Source organism: Melitaea cinxia, chromosome 23, assembly GCF_905220565.1.
Source record: "Melitaea cinxia chromosome 23, ilMelCinx1.1, whole genome shotgun sequence".
Lineage (NCBI taxonomy): Eukaryota > Metazoa > Arthropoda > Insecta > Lepidoptera > Nymphalidae > Melitaea > Melitaea cinxia.
The window spans coordinates 8,032,853-8,057,237 of NC_059416.1; the positions used below are offsets into that span (position 1 = coordinate 8,032,853).

At 32.2% G+C, this 24,385-nt stretch overlaps 2 protein-coding genes across 2 annotated transcripts; one reads left to right on the forward strand and one right to left on the reverse strand.

The window, feature by feature from the left end:
- Positions 1 to 4,075: 4,075 nt before the first annotated feature.
- Positions 4,076 to 6,692, reverse strand: LOC123665279 (golgin subfamily A member 7). The gene is made up of 3 exons (XM_045599603.1): positions 6,381 to 6,692; positions 5,487 to 5,639; positions 4,076 to 4,467 (listed from the first exon to the last, which is right to left on the reverse strand). Exons 1-3 carry the CDS (start codon positions 6,531 to 6,533, stop codon positions 4,285 to 4,287), a joined length of 489 nt encoding a protein of 162 aa, XP_045455559.1. The 5' UTR covers positions 6,534 to 6,692; the 3' UTR covers positions 4,076 to 4,284.
- A 7,522-nt stretch (positions 6,693 to 14,214) lies between these two features.
- On the forward strand, positions 14,215 to 15,349 carry LOC123665248. The gene is made up of 3 exons (XM_045599577.1): positions 14,215 to 14,782; positions 14,866 to 15,012; positions 15,090 to 15,349. The coding sequence occupies exons 1-3, from the start codon at positions 14,302 to 14,304 to the stop codon at positions 15,269 to 15,271; spliced, it is 810 nt and encodes a 269-aa protein (XP_045455533.1). The 5' UTR covers positions 14,215 to 14,301; the 3' UTR covers positions 15,272 to 15,349.
- The last annotated feature ends 9,036 nt before the right edge of the window (positions 15,350 to 24,385 follow it).

A 24,385-nucleotide genomic window follows, 5' to 3' on the forward strand; every position in this document is an offset into this window, starting at 1 on the left:
AATATAGAAATAGATTTTAGGGCCTGTTTCACCGGTTGTAGATAGAGTTTATCCTGCACATAAGTTACGAATATTCTTAAAAAGGGGAAAGTAAAATGGGTCATTAGGATCTTTTTCACTTCAATTAAAAAAGTACAACTTATAGAATCACAACAGATTATAGGAAGAATTTGATGGTGAAAAAGAAAACTACTTTATAAACTTTTATCTATTGTATACCGTCATGTGTCAAATAACGTTAAGTGCAACTAGTGAAACAGGCATTTAGTTTTTATTTTAATTACAAGTTATTTAAAATGAAATTTAATATCTCGAATTTCATAATTATTTCAGTAAAATGTACCTACACGATCACATTGTCATAACAGGGGTCAAAGTTTACCTCATGATAATGCCGGGACATTAATAAGTATTAATTATATGTTAAGCATAATGACATGAAAGTGTTTATCATGCAAGCATTAAAATTTAATTATATTTTTTACTAATAGGGATAATCAGAAGCGGGAAATTCCGGTACCGAAAGAACCGGAATGTCCCGGATTCTTTGGTCAGTTAAAAGAACCGGGAAATCAAATTTCAGTCCCGATTATTTCGGTACTTTTGAGAATTTTATTTTAATTAGGCAACCCGTACTATAGTATGGATTATAATAGTAGAGAGAAGTAGAGATGCAAACTAGGTATCCACTTTATGAGATTAACAGCGCATTCTGAAGAGAAGGCAGCTAGGGTAACCATATGACGGTGGAACTATGTCAACGAGCTGCAATCTTTGTATTCCGCGGAGCATATCGATCTCGGGTCAGAATTCCTGGTGGCCATGGAATATGTTGACGATGATGGTCTCTTAGATTTATAAATTTAAACGGATGGCAGCAAGAATGAGGGCAAGGGCAATAAAATTAATGTGGACAGATTTGTCACTCAGATATTAACGGAGCACGGCGGATTCTCCGAGTTCTTGCATCGGCTCAAGTTCCAGCAGAGTCCGTCGTGCGACCTCGACCCTGCGTGTTTCGAATCTGTTTTCCAGATCCTCTTGGACTGCTCGGCCCATTATTACGTTTCTTGTAACGTTATCTATCGTGTAGTCTAAAAGTGTAACGACGTTTTCTAATAACGCCATCTCGAAGTGACGTGTCATCGATAGATGGCGTTATTTGATTCTATTATTTACCATTTGATTGGTATTAATCTTTTTCTTAGACTAGTAAGTCTTTTTCTGCATATTTAGACAGTCGATCTGAATGAGTAAACTCCAGTCGAATGTCGGAGCTGGTACACACTTTTTTTTTAATGTAATATATAGTTACTAAGTCGCTACGGTAAAAAAATTGTTGATAGCGCTAAAAATATAAATATATAAAAATAAACGTGCCATAGTAAATTTATTAGGAAATATAAGTTAGTATTAAGTAAATAAAATGTTAAATAGTTAAAAATATAGAGTAAGTTACTATGAAGTGATTGTACATTATGAACAATTAAAGCTCTACCCGGTTTCCTCATTTTCCCTGTCTATTCAATAAATAAGAATAGTTAGTATATAGATAGTATAGAGATAATAGAACAGTTGGAAATCAACCAATTTTGAAAAAGGATGGATGAAGGAAAGAATCAGTAAACAGAATGAAATTACGAGAGGAATACAGAGAATAGATCTTTAGTGTAAGAGTATAGTAACTAACGCCTTCGCGAACATGTGTCGGAGGGCCAGAATATATAATAAAAATTCAAAAAAAAAAAAAATAATAATAAAAAAATCAGGGGAGTATTCTAAAAATTTGGTGTTGCAACGAAGGAGGCGTAAGCGATAAGCGTTCGCGCTTGTGTCTTCTCTACCACTTCCATCCCAAAGTATATACACCTACCTGAATAAAAAGCATTATCTGTGCTATAAAAAATAAACTGGTTACCAGTTTGTATGATGTTTCGAAGAGATAGGTAGCTTAGAGCTTTATGCCAGATCCGGCCTTTCAGACATTAATGCCGAGTGTTACTCTCTACCTTACCTACCTAATAGCGATTGCTCTATGGCGTCAATCACAATTAAACCCTACAGTAGTATCAATGCTGTTCGAAACTGAGAAAAAGTACATTATTATCAGAATCAATTCAGGAGCTTTCAGTACCATGGGCGGTAAACCATTTGATCACTAGACTTCTTGCCATAAAAATAATGTAGATTACAACTGGTTTTTTATAAAACTCACCTCACACATCTAGTGTCCACATCAGCGGATGACTGGCGCTGCATTTCGCTCATTGTCAATAGTTAAATTCGACGCAGAAATTGTAAGCTACCAAATGGTAGTTTCCAATCTCTGCTTAGCTTTGTGTGCTTTCTGTTTCATGTCATGATGTTAGTGAGGCTGATAGAGGTTACTTTCCTGTTTTTTCAAGGCATGAAAAGGCATAGGTTCTACTTTGTAAGCCTAATAGCCTTACGAGATATCTGCATATATACGAGTATGTATTTAAAATTTATCAGCAGTTTAGTTCTTGCAAAACTTAGTGGTAAGCCTTAGCGTTAAGATTACTTCTCTTTTTAGAATATCTTATTTAGGATAAAAGATCTCTTTTAACCAAGAAAATTGTTGACGGTAGCCGTGAAGACGATGCTTACTGATTTTTGACATATTTATTACTACTAAACGAGAATAGAAAAAAAAAAAATGTCGAAGTGAAGACTGACGATGAGTGATCAAATTCTGTTCAAATTGCAGTACACTTTTGAAGAATAAGTTATTTTATATAATAAAAACTAAAAAAACCGAAAGTAGTGAAAGAACTAGGAAATCACGGTTCCGTTAAGGGAAAGTATCGAAAATCCCAGTTTTCAAAAAACAGACCGGTTCCCTATTTAACCTATTTACTAAGCAAAAATAATGAATACATTAAAAACTCTGAATTCAGGTAAAAAAATACACTAATTAAAAACGGGATAAAAGTAAAAGAAATATTATTATGTTTAAAAATGACATTATCATACAATTTTGATCACTTACAACATTTTCCATGAAAGGATATATCGATAAATACGACTACAAACTTACTTTAACATTTAAATAATATTTATTCTATCTTAAATATCAATAAAATAAATTCCCAATAAATATTAGTAATAATTAGCTAAAATATTTTAACATAATAAATGCCACCTACTTATATTACAAATTTCTTTTTAATGTATTATTTGTTTTTTAATCTGCCAACAGTATTGCCAGTGAAAATAACCAGATTTTTGTGATAGTGATTTGTGATAGCAATATTTTAAGCACATAAGAACATGAGATTATGTTTTGATGTATCTTTCCTAATATAAAGTTTCCTCCAAAAACATGTGACACATTAATTTCTTTATCATTTACTAAATTTCTTCAAATTCACACAACACTCACGTTACATTCTCGTAGGTAATTCTAATAAATATATCAGTTCTTATAATTATTTTAAAGACAATATTACAACTTATTTTACAATAAACATCTTTTAATTTACAACAAGAATCTCTCGACTCCAGTATACAATTTTTTTAAACATTTTTGGAATAAAAAACGTTTTTTCTACAATAGAATATTTCAAACAGCATAAATTAAAATGAGAAATTTGTCAATCGACCGTCAAACTCGTAACCAAAAATATGAAGTTATACAAGTAACTTGTAATATCTGAAAGTTTCAAATTGTATTAAAAAAAAATTAACATTAATGACATAAAAAGGATAGAAATAACGTCTTATTTCTACAATTACATATCAAAATCTTCTTCTAGTCATACAATTTACATTATCAATGTCTCACAAGGCGTAAGATCGTTTTGGCAAAGGGAGTTCTCTCACAAGAGCAATACTTCTAATACAATATCATTTCTTAATATTAAATTGAATTGGTTTTAATAAACTTAGGTGCTAAGCACACACATGTTAATTTATTTACATTTCAACAAATTTCAACACTTAAGGGTCATCCATAGGTACGTAATTTTTTTACCAATTTTCTAACAGTCTGATGTTAAGGTTGCAGGATGTTTGTTTTAGGAATCGCGCGTTCAGCGAAAAATAAACACACGTGTTATCTTATTACACATATTTATGTGATATTTCTTGGATTTAAGTAACCTTCCCTTCTTTCAAACCTGATGTGATTAATGTGAAACCCCTTACTCGTAACAGAATTTGTCAAATATTTGTCAAATTGATAACAAATAACAACAAAGCACCACAGTATTAAAACCAATATCTTAATTGTTACATGAAGAACTCCCTATTTTCGTGTGGTGGTCAAGTGTGTCGTAATTGATTATTCGTTGAATTACCGGTTGGGCTCTGACAGTTTGGTACGTCGATAATGGTAATCTCTATTACTCGTAAACCCCTTAGTATGGGGTCCGTTATGTGTATACCACGTGGATTATAGACCCTTTCGTTCTGTGTTGCTATGAATTTTGATATTTTTCTTAAGTGCTGTAATAAGAAGAACATATCTTTTATAAATCAAGAAAGAATAAAAATTGACAAACTTACAAAAATAATTAAGTTAGACTACAATGTAAACTTTTAAGTATTTATTTCTATGAAGAGCAAATGTTAGAAATTACAATATTAGAAATAAATATTCTATTCTAGTTTTAGAGAATTACTGATTAGCTCTATGATTAATATGTGAAATGAGATATTTAGTATGTTTTGGTTATTTTAACAGTGCATAAATGACCATAGCACTTGCAACAGTGGCGAAGTATGGGAACTCAAAATGATCAACATACTGTGAAAATGCAATTTTGCATGGTAGTAGTAGCCATGAGGGTTTAAAAACTTATACTATTTAGGATTTAGTAATTTAAAGACATGAAATATCTTAAGCTCCGACCGATCCGACTCTTCTACACGGAAACAATGTCCAGCAATATAACATTACAGGCTGAATTGAGCAATTAATCCAAATACTATTTTAAATCTAAAAAACTTTAAAGTGAGGCTGTAAAACTGTGTTATTTTGTGTAACAATTTGAACTAATGTTTAATCTCTTTACTATTTCACAATATACGTAGAGTAGAATATATCAACACCAGCAATTTATACTAAGCTAACTCATAAAAGTTAACTTTACAATAGAGGCTTAGAAAAGGGAAAACGTGATACCTTTTATATTAATTAAGAAACTTATTTGAAATTTGGTATCTTTAATAGTTTATTTATTATTTGCAATTTTACAATTTTGTTATTACATATAAAAACACATTTTATTAAGTTTTCATTTACAAAAACCAACTTATCGAAAATTCGAGTTCGCGTAGTATAAATTGTTGGTGTCGATAGTATAAACTTAATATTGTAATTAATAAACAAAAGTTCAAATTCTTAACTATTTTTAGGTAAAATTATTTTATTCTAAAGTTGTTGATTGTTAATATGTATAACACTATATAAAGATACAAAATGAATTTGTATAACAACATTAATAATTTATAACAAATATTACCTTTTCATAGTGGGTCTCAGTACAAATGTATATAAAGTAAGCTGTGAGGCAAGCAAGGCAACCTTCACAATAAGTACTACAGTCCGCTGTTTCGGCCATCTCAAAATGTTCATTCAATCTCTCCATTGTGAATTCAAATGTTTGTCTATCTATCTGTAAAAGGAGGTTATAGAAAAATTATAATTATGTAATTTTTTATAAATATCAAGATACAATCTGACTCTAATTTACATCAACTAGTATAGTACTACACTTTATTAGGTATAACTATAAACCTATACAATACACTTTATAAAGTGTAACTCAAAAATTACTCGTCAAATCTCATTCTCGAACTTAAATGGAACCACACGAGATGCACGAAGTTTCAATATAAAAAGAGAAGAGAGAGAATCTCTTTTTTTGGGTAAGAAATAAATAAATTGTCACATAAGACGACACGTTAGAGCCGCAGCACTGATCTGTGGTTGTTGCGCTGGCAGTTGTGGGTTCTATCCCCGCACATGAAAAACATTTGTATTGGCCATACAGATGTTTGTCTTGGTTTGGGCGTTTGTGCAGTTAAGCTGTCGGTCCCAGTTGTTATAATGTACACCTGACAGTGATCGTTACTCATAGAAGGGAATATATCCACCAACCTGCATTAGAGCAGTGTGGTAGATTAAGCTCTGATTCTTTTCCTACATAGAAAAGTGCCCTATTCTCAGCAGGGGGATATTAAAGGCTGAAGCATAGTGATTAGACAATAAATTTAAAAGAAGCATCATTTAAAATAACAGTTCAAATAATTATTGTATGACAGGTTACAAATCAGAAACTGAGTTCAGTACAGATTAATTCCAAGGACACTATTTAGGCGTGTTGACATTAGATAAACAATAAACTTTCACTTACTCTGTCTTCCAATTCAGGTGGAAATCTAGTCTGAAACTTGACCGCTGTGCCCTCAGAATAATCCCTTTGAATGAAGATTTTGATACCTTGCTGTGTAGGAGTCTGTTGACTCCCGGGCGTGTTAGGACCCGACGGTATACGATTATTCGCCATTATTGTCTTAATTCACAATTCAAACATAAACACTACAACAATACGATCACTCGAACATCTATGAACACATTATTATCGTGTTACGAAGAAGAGATAATAGAAAAACGTGGTATTTTGTCAATTTATTAGTTTAAGAACGATTTTCTCGTGATTTCGATAAAAACTGACGGTGACGTATTTTAGCATTAGATTGACAATCTGACAGTGACGGACTATGGCCGATGGTAAGTTTATGTGCCATTGACTTCGTTCAAAAACTGAAACATAATTATTTAAAAATTAGTAGAGTAGGATATACGTTAACTCGTATAGAATTCAACATGGCTTTATCTCCAAATGTATATGAGTATTTAAGTGTACTAAAATTGTGTAAAGAATAGGTAGTCTTCGCAGATCTAATCATCTATTAATATACAATCTATCAATATAATTTTAATCGATGATCTTTCGTCGTCTTGTCGATAATCATTTAGAAATTTAAATAATCATTTTAAATAGGTATTCCTATATGAGTAAATTGCTAGAGAATGGTGTCGGCCGTCAATCGCTATTGACATGAGTAGGAAATAAACGAGGCAATAAATAAATATTTAATGTTTATCGATAAACATAAAAATATCGCTGTTGCTCTGTGGTAACGGCAATGAAGAATATAGCCACCGTCTCTCTTCCCGTGGGTGTCATAAGAGGCGACTAAGGAATAACACAGTTCCACTACGACCTTGGAACTTAAAAAGCCGACCAATGTCGGGATAACCATCCAACTACTGTCTGTCTTCGGTGCAGCAAAGCCAGCCCTGTGGTCACCAAACCACCTGCCCAGCATGGCGAATATGGGCATAAATATTTGTTCCAACTTCCCCAGTTGGGGAGGCCTATGTCCAGCAGTGGACTGCGATAGGCTGAAGTGATGATGATGAAGTGAACACATTCATACTTTACTACAAGGCTTAAAACAAAATAACCTAGTTTTTATAATAATGGATAGTATGGAAATATAGAACGTTACAGAATAAAATTAGAAACACATACCGTAGTGGCACCAATGACCGACAAGACCCAATAACCGACACTTTATATTTTGATTCAATAAAATAAGAGTAGGAAAACGATTTCTTAATATAGCAAAACTGTACCATAGATAGCACACTTTTGATTGGCTCCCAGTGACTTTTGAGCGATATCCGTCTTTTTTTTTGAAAATGACGGTGTGACAACTGATTGCGCCTGGAGTACCGGTGAAAATTACAACATTTCCTAGTGAAATCCTTAAGGAAGTGGGTACATTTTTTTTTATTAATTATACTAATGTAGTCTAACATATTTGGATTTTATGTTTTTCACGGGTTATTATAAGAACTATACGATCGATTTTTGTTCTAACGAAAGTTTAAGGTTATTTTGATATTAGTATAATGTTGGTGTCGATCACTGGTTTTCATAAACTGACTTTTACCAATAATCGACACGGGTCGATAATAATTTTTGAAAACATTTTTCGTTTGACAAGCGAATGTAGTTCTTCTTACTTTGCGTATTTGGTAGATATTTCAAGTAAACTAAACAAAGTCGAGAGACCAGTAATCGACAAGTGTCGACTATTGGGAAATAATGTGTCGATGATTGGTTCTTACAGATGGTTCCGAAAAAAATGGTGATGAATACTTATTAAACTGTTAATTTTATTTTAACGACCCACTAAGGAGGCCGCGATTTGGCAGATACACATTATAGGTAATAGTCGATAACTGGGAGTCGGTAATTGGTAACTGTCGATTACTGGAGATTCGGTGTCGATGATTGGAGATTTATACACTTTTTCCATTTTTAAGATTTTTTTCTAATCCGGATATAGTTAATAAAAATATTACATCCTATTCTTATATCAAGAATATACCTTACCATACTCAATTGTTACTTTTGGTTTAAAGATGACTAAATGACCTTTAATTTTATAAAGAATTCCACTATCTCCTTAAAGTGTCGACGATTGGTGCCACTACGTTACAATGTACTATGCTTAGAGATAGAACAAAGTTAATTGGTAAGGCAATTTCATGAATATTTTTCATTTCTACTCCGTGAAGTCACTAAAATATGTCGATAGAGATTGTAAAAAGTCACAAGCTTAATATACTTCCAAAATGGAGGCTTAATTGATTTACGTTTTTCAAACTATCGTTCCGTTTAATATTCTGCTGTCGATCAAAGCGAAATCGGCCTAAATAGTTCGATGTCTCGTCGTAAATCAATATCTAATACTGAATCCTTTGTATTTAATTCGACTTTACTTATTAAAAGATGATGGCTTTGGACTATGTATTTAATTTTTGCACGTTTTTGCTTTTGTTTTTTCTTTTAAAAATATTAATATTTAGGTAAGAATTTGACAATATTTGATAAAAAAAAATGTGTTATAAATTAATGATTATTGATACATATTAGTAGTAATTTAAATTACTAAATAAAAGTCGAGTAATAAATAAGTGTTTACTTTTTAACCAACTTCAATTAAAGCAGGAGGTTCTCAATTCGAATGTATTTTTTTTTAAATGAATGTTACTTAAGAACTTTTGACGGGGTTGACCGATTTCAATTATTCTGTTTTAATCAAAAGGTGGTATTGTCATGTGGTCTCATTTAAATTTAATTGAGATCTGACAAGTACGTTTCGGCTTAAGTTATTGTACAGCTCATGATGGTAACCGTAGCTTATAGACGTCTGCAACACCAGAAACATCGCAAGCGTCTTCCCGACACTATCCCCCAATTCCCCTTCCAACACTACTTGAAAACAGTTTTATTTAGCTATGGTAACTGTTCTTCTGTAAGGTCGAGATACTACCCCAGTTGGGCTGCTCCAGATTTTGAGCAGGAAAGTACTTGCTGTGCCCTACCTCAGAGATGATTGAGATCTGATAAGTGCTTTTGAGTTATCATCGATAACCCGTGTTTACTTGATTATTTTTTCGTCTACCACCGTTGTATTTCTTATCGATGTAATTGAACTCGACTTTTTTTTTTCGTTTGCGAGCAAACACAATTGTTTATTTTCTCAAAAATAAGCATGTGGGTGGAATTCTTATATAAGCTATTACGCTATAATAAATATATTATGCATGTTGAGTAAATGAAAACCCACATAAATAATAATTTATAAATTCCGACAAATGAACTAACTTTATTGCATATAAATTCAGCATTACGATTTTTTATTCTGAACTGGCAGTGTTAAGGTATTCTAGTAGAATAAAAAACATGTTACGTTTGTGCTTTTTTTATTTTGTATTTTTTTAAATTCTTCGTTGTTTACGTTAAAGTCTTATGATTTCAAAGACTAGTTTGTTGTTTTTGTCCTAATAAAGATATTTCAATTTTATTGTATTAATACTGACTCCAAAAAGGAGGATGTTCTCAATTCGACTGTGTTTTTTATCTGTGTTACCTCATAACTTTGTACTGGGTTGACCGATTTCGATGATTCTTTTTTTAATCGAGAGATGGTGCTTGTTATGTGGTTCTATTTAAATTTGATTGAGAGACGATTAGTATTTTATGAGCTATCTCTCATGATGCGTATTTAGTTGACTATTTTTTCGTCTACCTACGTTGTATTTACTGTTCAATTTAATTGAAGTCAGTTTTTATTAGTTGGCCAGCCAACATATTAAAAAAATTAAAAAAAAATTAATTGAATTGCTTTCTTGAATTTTTCTATATCACTGGCCTTTTCTAAACAAAAAAAAGTTTTTATCATTCGAAATTAAACTTCTTTATTAGTAGGTATATCGCTTTTGTAAGTTTGTGAACCATTGTAGAGAACGATTAATGTTAACGTTTTGTTTGATAGGTTACCATTAGGGGTTTATTATTACAAGTATTTGTACATATAAAAAAGCCTGAGCGGAAATTGAACCCGCGACAGCCGGTATTAAGGCGGCTACTTGCACTATACCAGTAAGTTGCTATAAGTCGATGCTAATGAAAAAAAAATGGGCTGGTTCTGTTTCAAAGATTGTTTGTTTGTTGTGTTGTTGATTGTTGTTGTTGAGTCTAAATGTAGTTTAACACGATTAAAAATTGTTTTAAATGATTTACCGATGATATAACTGAATGGTATTCAATCAGTAAGGAACTCCAAAAAACTAAACTATTGTACAGTAACTAACAATGATAGACAGAACCCGAACCCACTACCGGTACCGATCTATTACCGCTACGTTTGCCCATTATATAAAAGAAAGTAACGCCGTACATTGCGTTCGCATTCCTTACGTAATAGAGGACACATTTCTTATTAATTAATCATTCCACACATATCACCGAGTGAAAGATATCACTTCAAAACGGATGCTACCCTCCGTGACGTGGATACATATGAGGTAGCCTTTAACGTACTCCTGAACGATAACGAAACAGCTGATTGCGAACTTAGAAGAACTATGGCCTGGTTTATTTATTAGGTTTTTAATGACGCTTGGTGCTACGAACTACCAATTATTAAAGGAGGACAAAGCAGGAAATATCCTGCTCAAAATCTGGACCATCCCGACTGAATAAATACCTCAAGTATACAAATAACCATAGCTAAATAATACGTAGGTAAGTGTTGTTTTCCTGTGGTGAGTAAGGTGACCTGAACTACTAGGCAGGTTTGGGGGTAGGGTCCACAAAGCGCTTCCAATGTTTCTGTTCTGGTTTGGTAGCAAAAGCTATATTAATCTTAAATAAAAAGAACTGTAATTTTAATTGCTTCTAAGTTTACTCGTATGAATATATTCGTATGCATAGAGATTAAGGCGTAGAAATGTTATTGGAACGAAGTTCCTTATGGGGCGTTGCGGAGGGGTATCCTAGGCGCAAAAAACGTGCGTAACGTTAAATAAAAGCGTAAGATTTTTATGTATAGTCTATGTATGTTGGGGCTATACAGTGTTTAATGTATAGTCTATGTGATGATTGTTATTATTATTGCATTTTGATCTAATTATTATATTATTCGATACTTGTTATATATTTTTATAAATCATTGTAAATAAAATAAGTGAAGGTGTAAAGATAATTTTGTAAAGTAGTTTTTTATCGATAAAAAAATCATAATAAAAATGTATAACCTAATAATTATTTTCTTTATACCTCGAATAGAACTTGAAATAATTATTTTATGGTAAGGAACTTCGTTCCTATCTGGTGTCACACGGTTTTTTTGTTCAACAAACTGACCCGAAATTAATAACACCATATGCTTTTTTTGAACATATCGTTTTTTTTATTTATTTCTTTTACAAAAACATTTTTTTTTATTTTTCATACAAAAAAAAATCTTTTACAAAAACATTGTCCTATCAATAACGAATACAAAAAATTGATTCAATTTGGTGCAGTCGTTAGGATGTTATACACGTACATAGATATCAAAGATTATTTTTTATTTATATAGATTATCTTCTATACTAATAAATGGACAGTCGGTTTTTTTATTCGGTTCAGCTCAGCCCATTGCAGTCCACTGCTGGACATAGGCCTCCCCAAGTTCGCGCCAAACATCCCGGTTTTCCGCAATCCTCATCCAGCCTATACCGGCAATCTTACGTAGATCGTCGGTCCAACGGGCCGGAGAACGTCCCACACTGCGTTTGCCAAGACGCGGTCTCCACTCCAGGACCCGTCTGCTCCAACGACCATCGGTCCTGCGACACAGATGGCCAGCCCACTGCCACTTCAATTTGCTAATTCTGTGGGCTATGTCGGTTACTTTCGTTCGGTTATACTGTGACAAATACTGAACCAATCGATAAGGTTTTAGTATACGATATGTCGCTGATTACTTATCATGTAAAAAAATACGGACGTACTTTCTTTATATGTATAGGTTGTGTCCTTTCAATTGTAGTGGTGCGTGTACCATGTATGTGCCTAAACACCGGCGATAGCAGCTTCGATTCTCTGGAGTGGATATTTGTATATACAAATATTTATTTCCGGTCCGTTTGTCTGTCCTTGTGGGTCTCCCCACCGTACCTCAGAGAGCACGTTAAACTGCCGGTCCTGTTTAGCGGTCATATTCCTAGAAGGGATATCCACCAACCCGCAGTGGAGCAGCGTGGTAGATTAAGCTCCTTCTTTTACATGGAGAAAGAGAACTAATAGCCCAGCCGTGGGTGGTTACAGGCTGAATCGTGATTGACCATTCTTTACATACATTTAAATCATTTGTAAAATCACGAATTAAGAAGAGAAAGATAAACAAAGAGCTAATCTTATTAAATTAAAAAAAAATTGCGGCTATAGAGATACTCGTACCAATTTGCATTTGAATAGATTTTAATGTAGTTGACCTAAAACGGTACTACTAGTCTTAAAGGCTATGTTTGTTTTTGTTACCATTTTAATGGCTCATTATAGGAATTGAGGTGTCTCGATACGTTCACGGTAACGAAGTTGATTGTAATTTTATGCCATTAAGTGTAAGTAAGGATTTAAAAAAAAAATTAAATGTTTTGGTTTTTTCGACATTCTTATGGATAATTATGTCATTATTAATCGCGTGTTAACTCATATATATATATTTAATAGTTTTTGATATTAGAACGCTTAAACATAATCTTGAACTATGGTAACGTTTTCAGCAAGTTGATATTGTTATAGGGATTATAAGGTAAGGTGTCCTAAGTATACAAAGCTAGAAATCTTCTTGTAAATATTTAGCTTTTGTAATAAAATTAGAATTTTTTAAAAAGATAAGTAATGTGGCAAATTTCTTCTTTTTAATTTGCGTTTAGTGGCGCTAAATGAACTTTTTATTTCCGAAAGATCTGAATGGTACCTACTTTATAATTTAAAGATTTGGTCAGAAACTATATCGAGTTCGTATTCAATTTTCAGGCTATTTTCTAATTATTTTATTCGAACCTGACAAAAGTTATTATAGTAAAGTTTACACGTCGCAACTTATTTATGAAGGAGAAAGTGTTTTAAATTTTGTTTATTATATTTTTTTTATTGTTGCAGTATTAAGCAATGTAAATCATGGGTAATATTTTATTACAGCTCATTATTGTCATTTTTCAATCAATATAAAGAGAGAGGAAAAAAAATATATATGATTTCTTGATGGTCTAGGAAGAAGATTATTATTATTATTATTATTATTATTATTATTATTATTATTATTATTATTAGTAGATACAACGACTAATTTCGTTTTATTGAAATTTCAAATACTTTCATGTTGTTAAATAGTTGCTTAAATTATTTCCAACCAGCAACGTGTATTAGTTATACCAATCTAATTAAAAGTCGAGGAAAAACTTTTGGAATTTCAGTATATGTGCTTAGGTTTTTTCTGGAGCTCCAGATGTATTCATTAAAAATGAGAAAGTTCTTATAGAGAGTTTTGCTAACAAAAATTCACCCTGACTTTTGGATATTTGCATATTTTACTTTTTGTTTCATTGATGTGGTAGTAAAATTGTATAAAGTCTACTTACAAATAATTTTCTCATCATATTCCCTATCTAATTAAACGTTTTCTGGTAACAATTTTCCAATACAAAGTCGTATTCAATTAAAATGTACCACGGGCTTACAATCGCACATGTATCGCCGATGTTAGCACCAAAGCACATTCGGTCGTCACATCACGTATTAATGCTCGTATATAAACTGAGACCTGGACTACCCTAACATACATTGTGACCGTTTAACGGACGGCAGTCAGACGCACCTGCCGTCATCAATTAAACAGTGATAAAACAAATAGTGCGAAATGTTTAAACTATTAGTGATATTGTCAATAGCGGCGTTCGCTAGTGGACATTACTCGGCGTCAAGGCTCGTGAGGAACATTTACAATGAATGTTTGAGTCAATATTCGGTGGAGTGTGTGAAACCGAGGACCCTGGACTGGATTTCCCGTGTGGCTAACGATGAAGAGATCAAGATTACGGATAACCTGTCTATCATCAAGACAGCAGAAATCGAAGATGAGGCTGTCGATCCAAGGATGGCAAAGGATCCCGCTTATGCTATCGTCGATAAAGTAGACCGTTTCCTTCAGACTCATTCAGTGAGAGTGAAAGTTCCTGAAGAAATCGCCAGCAGTGCTGCATCAGAATATGTGCCAAGGTCACTCCTCAGCGACCTTCCCTCTGAACTGGATATGTCATTAGATGGAGAAGAAGAAGTTGACACTTTTGAAGGCAGGAAGAAGAAGATCAAGCTTCCCAAACCTTTGAGGATCAAGAGCAGTACGTTGAATGCAGCTGTCTTTGATAATAATTACATACCCTTGTATTAGACTTATAAGAACTAATTTTTAATTTCTTTACAGAACACGGTTTCATCAAGAAGGTGCTGCTTCCTTTCCTCCTTGGTCTAAAGTTCAAGGCTTCGGTTTTGGTACCTTTGGCGCTCGCTATGATTGCCCTTAAGACATGGAAGGCTTTAACACTTGGTCTTATTTCCTTGGTTCTATCTGGTAAGAATTCAGTAAACTCTTAAAAGCTTACTTTGTAATGTCTTAATAGGATAGAGTCTAATATTCATTTTTTACAGGTGCTATGGTTATCTTCAAGTTCACCAAGCCCAAAGTTGTGAACTATGAAGTAATACACTACCCACAACACCATGTAGAGCACCATGTAGACCATCATGCTCCGGCCTGGGACGCGCACGGTCCATACCAAGCGCGATCATACGAAGACGCACACGAAATCGCCTATTCTGGACAAATATAATATGCTAATATGTAAAATAAGACGGACCTCTGATTAATTAATTTATTTAAATTATTTATTGCTATTGTAAATAAATCTTATACTTAAGTTTCAATTTTAATTGATGTTAATTATTTATAAACCTACATCTATCTCTTTGATTTATATTCAAAGTCTGTCACGGTGATCAAATTCTTGAAAACCATTAACATAATAGAGAAAGGTTGAAAGTTATAGCAAAATAAATTAGAAAATTACAAAGGATCTACATAAGTACTCCTCGAGACTTTCCACACTTATAAAATGATAAATGAAGTGAATTAACCAAATACGTATGTAATGATTATACTTAAGAGATTCCTTAGCAAGAAAGAAAATATCAATTTTCATTTATAATAATATTATTGATAGTTCTTCAAATATTAAGTTTTTAAGTTAAGAACTATTTTTTCCTGAAAGTAAATAGACCAAGAAGTAAACTGTTAACTGGTAGTGATTTCACTTAACTACTACCACATCAGCATCATTAAAATCAATTTCATTGCCACCTACATTATTTAAATTGAAAACATTTAAGTGAGTTATTCTTTTAGATATTGTTGTAGTCCTTTCAGTGGTATTAAAACTATTAGAAATTATTTCAGAACCTATTTTCTCATTACGATGGTAGACTCTATTTATGAGTACCTCTGCGTCATCACTATTTGTTCTGTTATAGCTTTCATTTAAAAGTGTTTTAATAATATATTCTGGATCAAATTTTTCCGTTTTATTATCTACGTGCAAAGGTCGGTAAATAGCTGATCGGCGAGTTTCTTCTGTCGTTTCCATTTTGAAATTCGTATCGTTTGGCTTCATAGTACTTTCATTTGAATTATAATTCAAGTCAGGGTTGGGTTCGTCCGGCCTCGGTAAAAGTACTCGATTAGAAAACATTTTGTATACGTTTGAACGTTTCAATGGATTCATTTTGTAGATACTTAGTAGGACGTCAAAGTTTTCTGTCTTCGATCTCTTTCTTTTGTTATTTGTGGAATTGGATCTTGATTGTGATATCTGGAAAATTATTAATACTAATAAATGTAGATGATTAATTACTTACTGTTTTAGAGACCTGATTTGAGTAATTATTTATCAGAAACATGTTTAATTAAAATTGGTAAAATATAAAACGTGATAGTATATTTCGATTGTAATTGTATAACAAATATAAACGGAAAATGTAACAATGTCTACAAAATTCCATGTATGAAATTTTTTACATAAGTATATCAGTATCTATTTTAAAATAGAAATTAAAAATACTTAGTATTCAAAATATTAATTATTATGTTAAAATTATTTTACCAGTGTTAACAAGACCGTCACAAGTAAGAGGCAAATTTTCATTGCAATTTTCTGTCCACGTAACACGTTAAAGCATTGTTACTAATAATATTTACAAAGTTGCACGTTATCACCGAAGTCATGAACTGAAATGTTTTCCAATTTAATGAATTAAACTACACATGCTTCCTGGTTTTACACCTAATAATAATTTATAAATGTAATTTCATTTATAAAGATGGAAAAAGAATAATTGTGTAAATTTATTAAAATTTGCCTTCCAGATTAAAAGCATGGCGAATGTAGACTCAACAATATTATTGTTCCTATGTAATATAGACCAATGGTTTTCTAGTGTAGAGTTTCGACCAAAATCTTAAGCAACTCTCGCTTGACTGTTGGATCAAGTTTCAGATACAGCGGCAGTGTTGTTTGAAATTGCCCGCGTTGTGAGAAGATTCCTTAGTCTGGATGCTTAACTACCGGCAGCCTGGTTCTCAACCTGCGCTAGAGGAGTACTATTTTTCATGTTTTTGACTATTTTTGTATTTTAATATGTTTAAAGTAGGATTAACTGCGAAACTGTTAACACTATATATAATTAGGTCATGCTCCAGTATTTCCACGTGTTAGACAGTTTTATAAGATAATACTTTATTTTACCATGTTTGTGAATTTATTACATGATTGTAAAGACAAAGTACCACAAAGTTATCTAACGGAACAATTATGAAATAGCTCGCTAAAGTTAGTTTAATATTAGAATTGAAGTTCATTTATGACCTTCAACAGAAGAAGAAGAATTCAATTATTTCACATCTAAATCACTAAATTTGCCAACTTTTGTGTAAAATTTGAAATCGAACTACGAGGTCGAAGAAGTGAATTTTTCACAATCAAAATCCTGAATTTTCGAAAAAACGTGAAGCAAAAACTTTTTTCCCCTTTTTACGAAAATTGCGCGGACGGAGGAGTGTGAAATTTCACACTTATTGTAGTTTATAATAGAGAAGGAGTGCGAATTCTAATTTTTTTTTGATTATGCGTAAGAAATATACTGTGCCAATAAAAAAAAAACTTCGGGACGACCACTACTTTATCTAAACGAGCCATAGAGCGTTCTGTACGATAACAGAACAAACAAGATGGTTAAATCATTATTATTGCCATTAATGTGCAAACAAAATTCCATTAATGACAAAATAGCAGATTTTTCTATGAAACAAAGGCAGGAAAAAATATCGCAAACAAATTATAATATTGCCAGCTCTTAAGAATAGACCTCACTTATGGGGTAATTGATTTATTTTGTAAGACTTTTTTCAGTCTGAGTTTATAGTTTTCTATCAATTATAGCGTAAGATTCCAAATAGATAGGTATTTTGTTGAAATGTTTACAGATTTGTAAACGTATGATTTCGTTTATTTTGTTTAAGTCGCGACGGCTTCTTGTTATTTTGGATTTATTGTGGATGCGTAGATGCCATGGCAAATTTAACTACCAGTTGCGCTGATCTTGTTTCCTCATTTGTCATGAATGCCATTACATCGTATAAAGATGTTTTTCGTGATCCGGGCTTTTATTTTGTCTCTATTTTTCTTTTTTTTTTATACGACTGGGGTTGCATACAAGTGTATAGAACGCCTGATGATGAGCTTTTTATTTATTCATTCTTTCTTTTATTGCCGTATACATAGTATCATTACAGGTATATTACCTAATGCTGAATACACACAAAAATATTTAAATCACTCAGTCATTATAGCATATAACAAAAAATTGCGATCTTATGTAGCCTCTACAGACACCTGCAACACCAGAGGATCTGGCTACCTTACCCATAACAGGGACAAAACACTACTCGGGGGCAGTGTTATGCTATGCTATGCAGTGTTGGGCTATTTCCTGATTCTAAACGATTTTTTTAGTTATTACTGAAATATCTTTAATTTTTTGTACACTTTAAATCAATTGCTTTATCATTTGGATTTAAATGTCTTTTTATTAGAAAATTAAATTTCGTAAAAAGTCTGTTGTCGGTGGTTAAGGTTTTCTTTAGTGGCAATACCATAATGGTTATTTAAATTGTAATTTGTGAGATATGATTTTAATTGGCATAATGAAGGGTTTCAGGTACGTATAACGTACTAATTTAGTATATGAACAGAACCTGTTCATTGCTTACTGTTATGCAAGTATTTTTTAATTAAGAAGAAGGGTTTAAATTTGCCTTTTAGTCATATTATTTTAGAACTACCTACATATAGCCCTTTGATATGTACTTCATATATAGGTACATACATTGCTGAAAATAAAATTACTTTAAAAAAAATCAAATTTGAAGTTTCTGAAACTTGGTTGTATTTGATAGGTACTTTTTAATGGTAAAATATATGTACAGATATAAATATGTTTATTTATTTATTAGTGTAGCCAATAGTTTTTTTCACCTTCAATATGCAACATCTTCTATGAAAGAAATTTGTACAAATACCAAATTTAATATATGCAATTATCTTTCAGTATAATTATACAGCTACTATGGTACTCAAAGATTGGGCTCTCGCAAAGGTGGACAAATTGGTATGCTCCTGATATCGAAAAAGAGCATGATCCGTTAAGATATACGTCAACATCATCACCATTTCTTTCGGGAACTCGGGAGAAAGTCCCTGAGCCTTACGAGTCCCCAGATTTTAGATTGGAAGAGCCATTCTACCTGCCTTATGCAATGGGCTATTATTTTGAAGAGGAAAGGCCATACCGCATATCGCCACATTTGAAGACTACGTCAAGATGGAATACCGTAAACATTTTGCTATTATTTTATCAAGACGTATTGTACAAATTCAAGCATGCTTCTCTAATTAGTATACAGACATTGGTTACGATGACATTTTCAATAAATAGTTACACATTAAAACAGTGTATGACAGCTATTGGGATACAAATTAAGTGAACATCATGTTGCGAACACATGTGTTTTGCCCATAGTCACCACGCTGGGCAGGCGGGTTGATCACCGCAGTACTGGCTTTGTCGCACCAAAGACGCTGCTGCCTTTCTTCAGCCAGTGTATTTCAAAGCCAGCCGTTGGATGGTTATCCCATCATCGGTCGGCTGTTTTAGTTCCAAGGTGGTAGTGGAACTGTGTTATTCCTTAGTCGCCTCTTATGATACCCACGGGAAGAGAGGGAGTTTCTATATTCTTTACTGCCGTAACCACACAGACTTTATCAAGTAGTCTAGCTGAATATATATTACATTCATTACCTCCTACCATTACGCAAACTGTTCAGGTTTCGGTCTGGGGAATATATTTTTTTAGCTATCAAAGAGATTACTAAACCCACTCTGATCTAGTGGTGTATGTAGTTCATGGGTTAAATAATAATGTTTATAGGTACTTTATTGATGAAGAGTACTTTTTTTAAAATTATTTAACTACAGATTGGTTCCTTGCTAGCGCAAAGTCTCTCGTTGTTCCTTAAAGACACTGCAGGGTAATCAAATAAAATAAATGTTATGACTCGATAACAACTTTTAAATTATATTTTATTAAAAATTAGGAAAATATTCATTACGCTGGGTGCTATTGCACAACAGTGTACAAGCGTCTGATACCTCTCGCTGGCTGCGCTCTGATCACCACCCGCCACATTTTGACCACGGCTACTTCGACCCACCTCATCTTAAGAGATCGCTACCACTTCGCGACTTTAGAAAACATACTTGGAGCTTGGTATGATACAAATCACAACAACTATAATAGTTCCATGTACCTGACTCCAGCAAGAATACATTACCATCCATTGGTAAGTAATTTTTTCTATGTCTATTTAGCAGCCATTATTTATACGAGTAGGGCTGCAAACAAGCTTATGGTAAGCAGTTACCGTAGCTTATAGACGCCTGCAAGTACAAAAGCATCGCAAGTGCTTTCTAACCCTACCCCTTACCCTCCCTACGTGCTCTGGTAGAGCCAGACCTTACTTACCACAGGAACATAACATTTGGTATCACTCCTATTCAGCTGTGATCTTCTGTAAGTTTGAGGTACTTTCCCAGGCGCATTTTTGCATAATAATATTATATCCGCATTTTAAGTGAGCCTTAAATTAAAATGTGGTGTAGATATCAAACATCAATACATATCACTTTGTACATTTTTGAATAAATTAACAAAAAAATATATAAAAATATAGTACTCATCTGGTGGGAAGTAAGAAGTAAGTGGGGAGACAGGTGAGGTGAAACCCAGGCCAGCAAAATTATTATCTTTATCTGAACCTTGATATAAAAATACTTATTACACTTATTTTCAGTGGCATTTTCCGGAACAAGTGAACAGATCACATCCTTTTTCGTTCACATTTGACCTAGCTGTTTGGGCTTCAACATACAATGTCTATGGATGGTACTTAAATGGAGCAAGTGCTATTGTCTGTCTTAGAGCAACTTCTCACTCGTAATTATTCAATTTTTATTTATTTTTCATCAATACTTATTGTAATAAAATGTGCTATGTCTAAGCTTTCCATGTGTACCGCACTGAGTTTATTCTAGAGAAGTTGAGGGTGTGCTTTCTTCAGGTATTTATAATTATTATACAGCGCGCGGTAACAATATCGTTCAATTTAGGTACTCGAAAATTACTATTAAAGTAAAGGATAATTATTTATAGGTTAACTCAAATTACGCCCAATGAGAATAGTGGCACCATTCCATTTTGATGTACAATTGCGATATTCTGGGCATAGTTTTCCAAGTAGTTATCTTGTCTGTAGTGGGGGCTATCTCCAAGACGATACTGAATATTAATAAAATTTTTGAAAATTTCAGACGAGACCATGGATCTCCTGCGCCTACAAACGAACTGTTCATCATCGTCGGCTATCAATTCATGTTGGCGTACAAACGAAAACCGATGCCTTGGTACAAATATGCCGTTCGAACGAGGAAGTACACAAATCCATGTCCAAAGGCATGTCATATATTTTTTACGTTATTCCAGTACCTAAGCTAAGTCCTAAATGAAAAAAAAAATACGTATTTAATAAGTTTTTAAAAATTTTCGGATACTGAAATCTTTTGATTTTACAGGAGTTACCGCGATTATTATTTTTAAATAAATTTTAACACCAGTTGCCTTATTTTGATACAGTGTTGAATTTGAGCGTTCAATTAGTGTATAGTGTGCAGTGTATTATTTATATGTTAATTATATTATATACGTTAACTTTATATATGTGTATACTATGTAAGAATAGTTACAGTTCTACGATAAATATCTAATCCGAACTAATGTCCCATGAAAAATACATCGCTAGAGGGCCTTACGTCGGTTTTACTATCATCACCACTACACCAGAACATTCACCATATCGCCACGACACAATATATCTAATCCATTCTAAATATATATTTCATTTTCAGACTGAATGGGGTTGGTTTATATGTATACCAGGCGAATGGGCAAAATATGGCATAGAAAGCGGTGCGGCTTTACACCGGTCATTTCAAGGTCGCTCTTGGAGATACGATGGTTTAGTCGGCATGGCAGCTTTCTCCATGAAACTTCGGTCCGTCGAACTCAATCACTACTTCACTATTCTTGACCATCATGTTGTTCTCGATTTCCTCTTCGATGCTTATGAATCCATGATTCCTTATAGTTGGTTAGATGCGAGGTTCAATGACACAAAGTTCAACGCTCCTAGACTGAAGTCAGGATATTATATACCAAGGCTTTATCCTATCGGTGATCAAAATTACTACTTAACGTTATCTGATAAGTAGTTTTTTATTGTATTTAATTATATCCTACTGCATCTTATTTTATATATATGTCAATTGCGTCATGTTTAACTAAATTAAATTATTACTGAAAATTTGGTGTTTTATTATAGGGCGGCAAATTAAAGTAGCCCTGCCCCATTTAAAAAATTCAATCCACTAATTTTACTTCATTCTGGTAAATGATAAAAAATAACTATTTTTTAAATATTGACTATTAGAAATTGTGAATTATTGTTGATGTTTTAGAATTGTTGAATTATTGTTTTTGGAGATAGGTATAAATAAAATATAATGTTAATTTGATTTTTTACTGAACAAAACTCTTAAATATAAATTAAATAGAAAAAATAAATAAGTACTGTCCTAGTGACTGATTGTTCTAATGTTATAGTTTTAATTGACTAAAGGCAATTTAATTTATTAATGTACCTACATCGGAAAAGTTATAATACAATTAATAATAGACGCTAAGATGCATGTAACATATTTTAGATACATAAAGATGAATCGTACTTTTTAATTCTACGTATTATTATTCTCAAACTTATATTAGTAAGTAGTTTATCTAAATAATAAATTAATTAGTAAGTCATAGTTAAAGTACAGGCGGACCTTATGCTAGTGCGCCATTAGTAGCAATAAATCTGAAATCTATACATTGATAACGGTGTAGCTTTTTATAGCCTTAATGATATTCCATAGCCTGTATGATATATAAGCTACAAATTATCATGCTGCAACTCAAAGGAATTAATAAGTAGCTGTAATACAAATATGTATTTGTTAGTATGTAGTATTTTACATTTTCAGATATATATATATATATATATATATATATATATATATATATATATATATATATATATATATATATATATATATATATGTATATATATATGAATTTATATCTTTTTTTTTATTTGAAGCACATACTCAACACCATGGGTTGACTGGAAGAAATCTCTTTCCGACATAAGTCCACTTTTGCCATGAACCTCATTAATATGTTATGTTTCTACATGTATTTTTAAGTGCAACAGAGTATATATTATCTTTAGTAAACATTATTCAGTTAACAAGTGATGTTCAACATTGGAGTGATTTAAATCGCCTTCAGTCAATTGTAATTAAACTAATATAAGTTAATAAATATATTTTCTATAAAATTTCTATTTGTCTATTTTATAAAATAAATAAGCAATGTACAAAATAACCTACGATAAATGCATTTCTCCATATGAATAAAAATATTACAATAAATAATACAAATTAATTATTTTAACGAAACATTGGAAGATATAAAATATTACTAGTTTTAAAATAAATGTCATAAATTACGTTATTATCGAAAACTTAAAATCGTTATTTTTCAATAACTATTTTTATTCGTATCGACATCGAGTAAAGACTCGAAATGTTCCAAAAGGTGGACGAACTATAAGCCTTTAAGATTTTGGTAAATCAAGTTTCAACTCTGCCCCTGTCATTAATATGCTCTAAATAGACATCTGTAAACTATGAAACATTTGTGCTATATTAATAGTTCAACAAAGTAATTTTTTATAACTTTCCAATTTCGATATAAAACTTTGACAACACGAATAATTATCACGAAATTTTAAATATATAGAATAGTAGCGAGTACTAAATATATTACAAATAAAGATAGTTAAGGCACAAAATATTATTACTTAACAAAGAATTTGAATGAAGATAGAGTTTTCCACATTTTAATGTTTTGAATGAATGCTTCGTATGTTTTTCAATTCCTACTATTAGTTGATGCCTTGTGCAAATTTTTAATGTACATAAAATTATTTCTATCCATTCATTTAAGTTCAAATACATTTCGTTGTAGCTAGTAGTTGACACTTGATGCTAATATAGTTTTATTAAATATTATTATTAAATGTTAAGTAAGTGGTTATAAATTTTATGTGGGAGATTTTGATCTCATTAGGGATTGATTTTGATTTTTTTTATATTACATATTTCTATTAAAAATAACC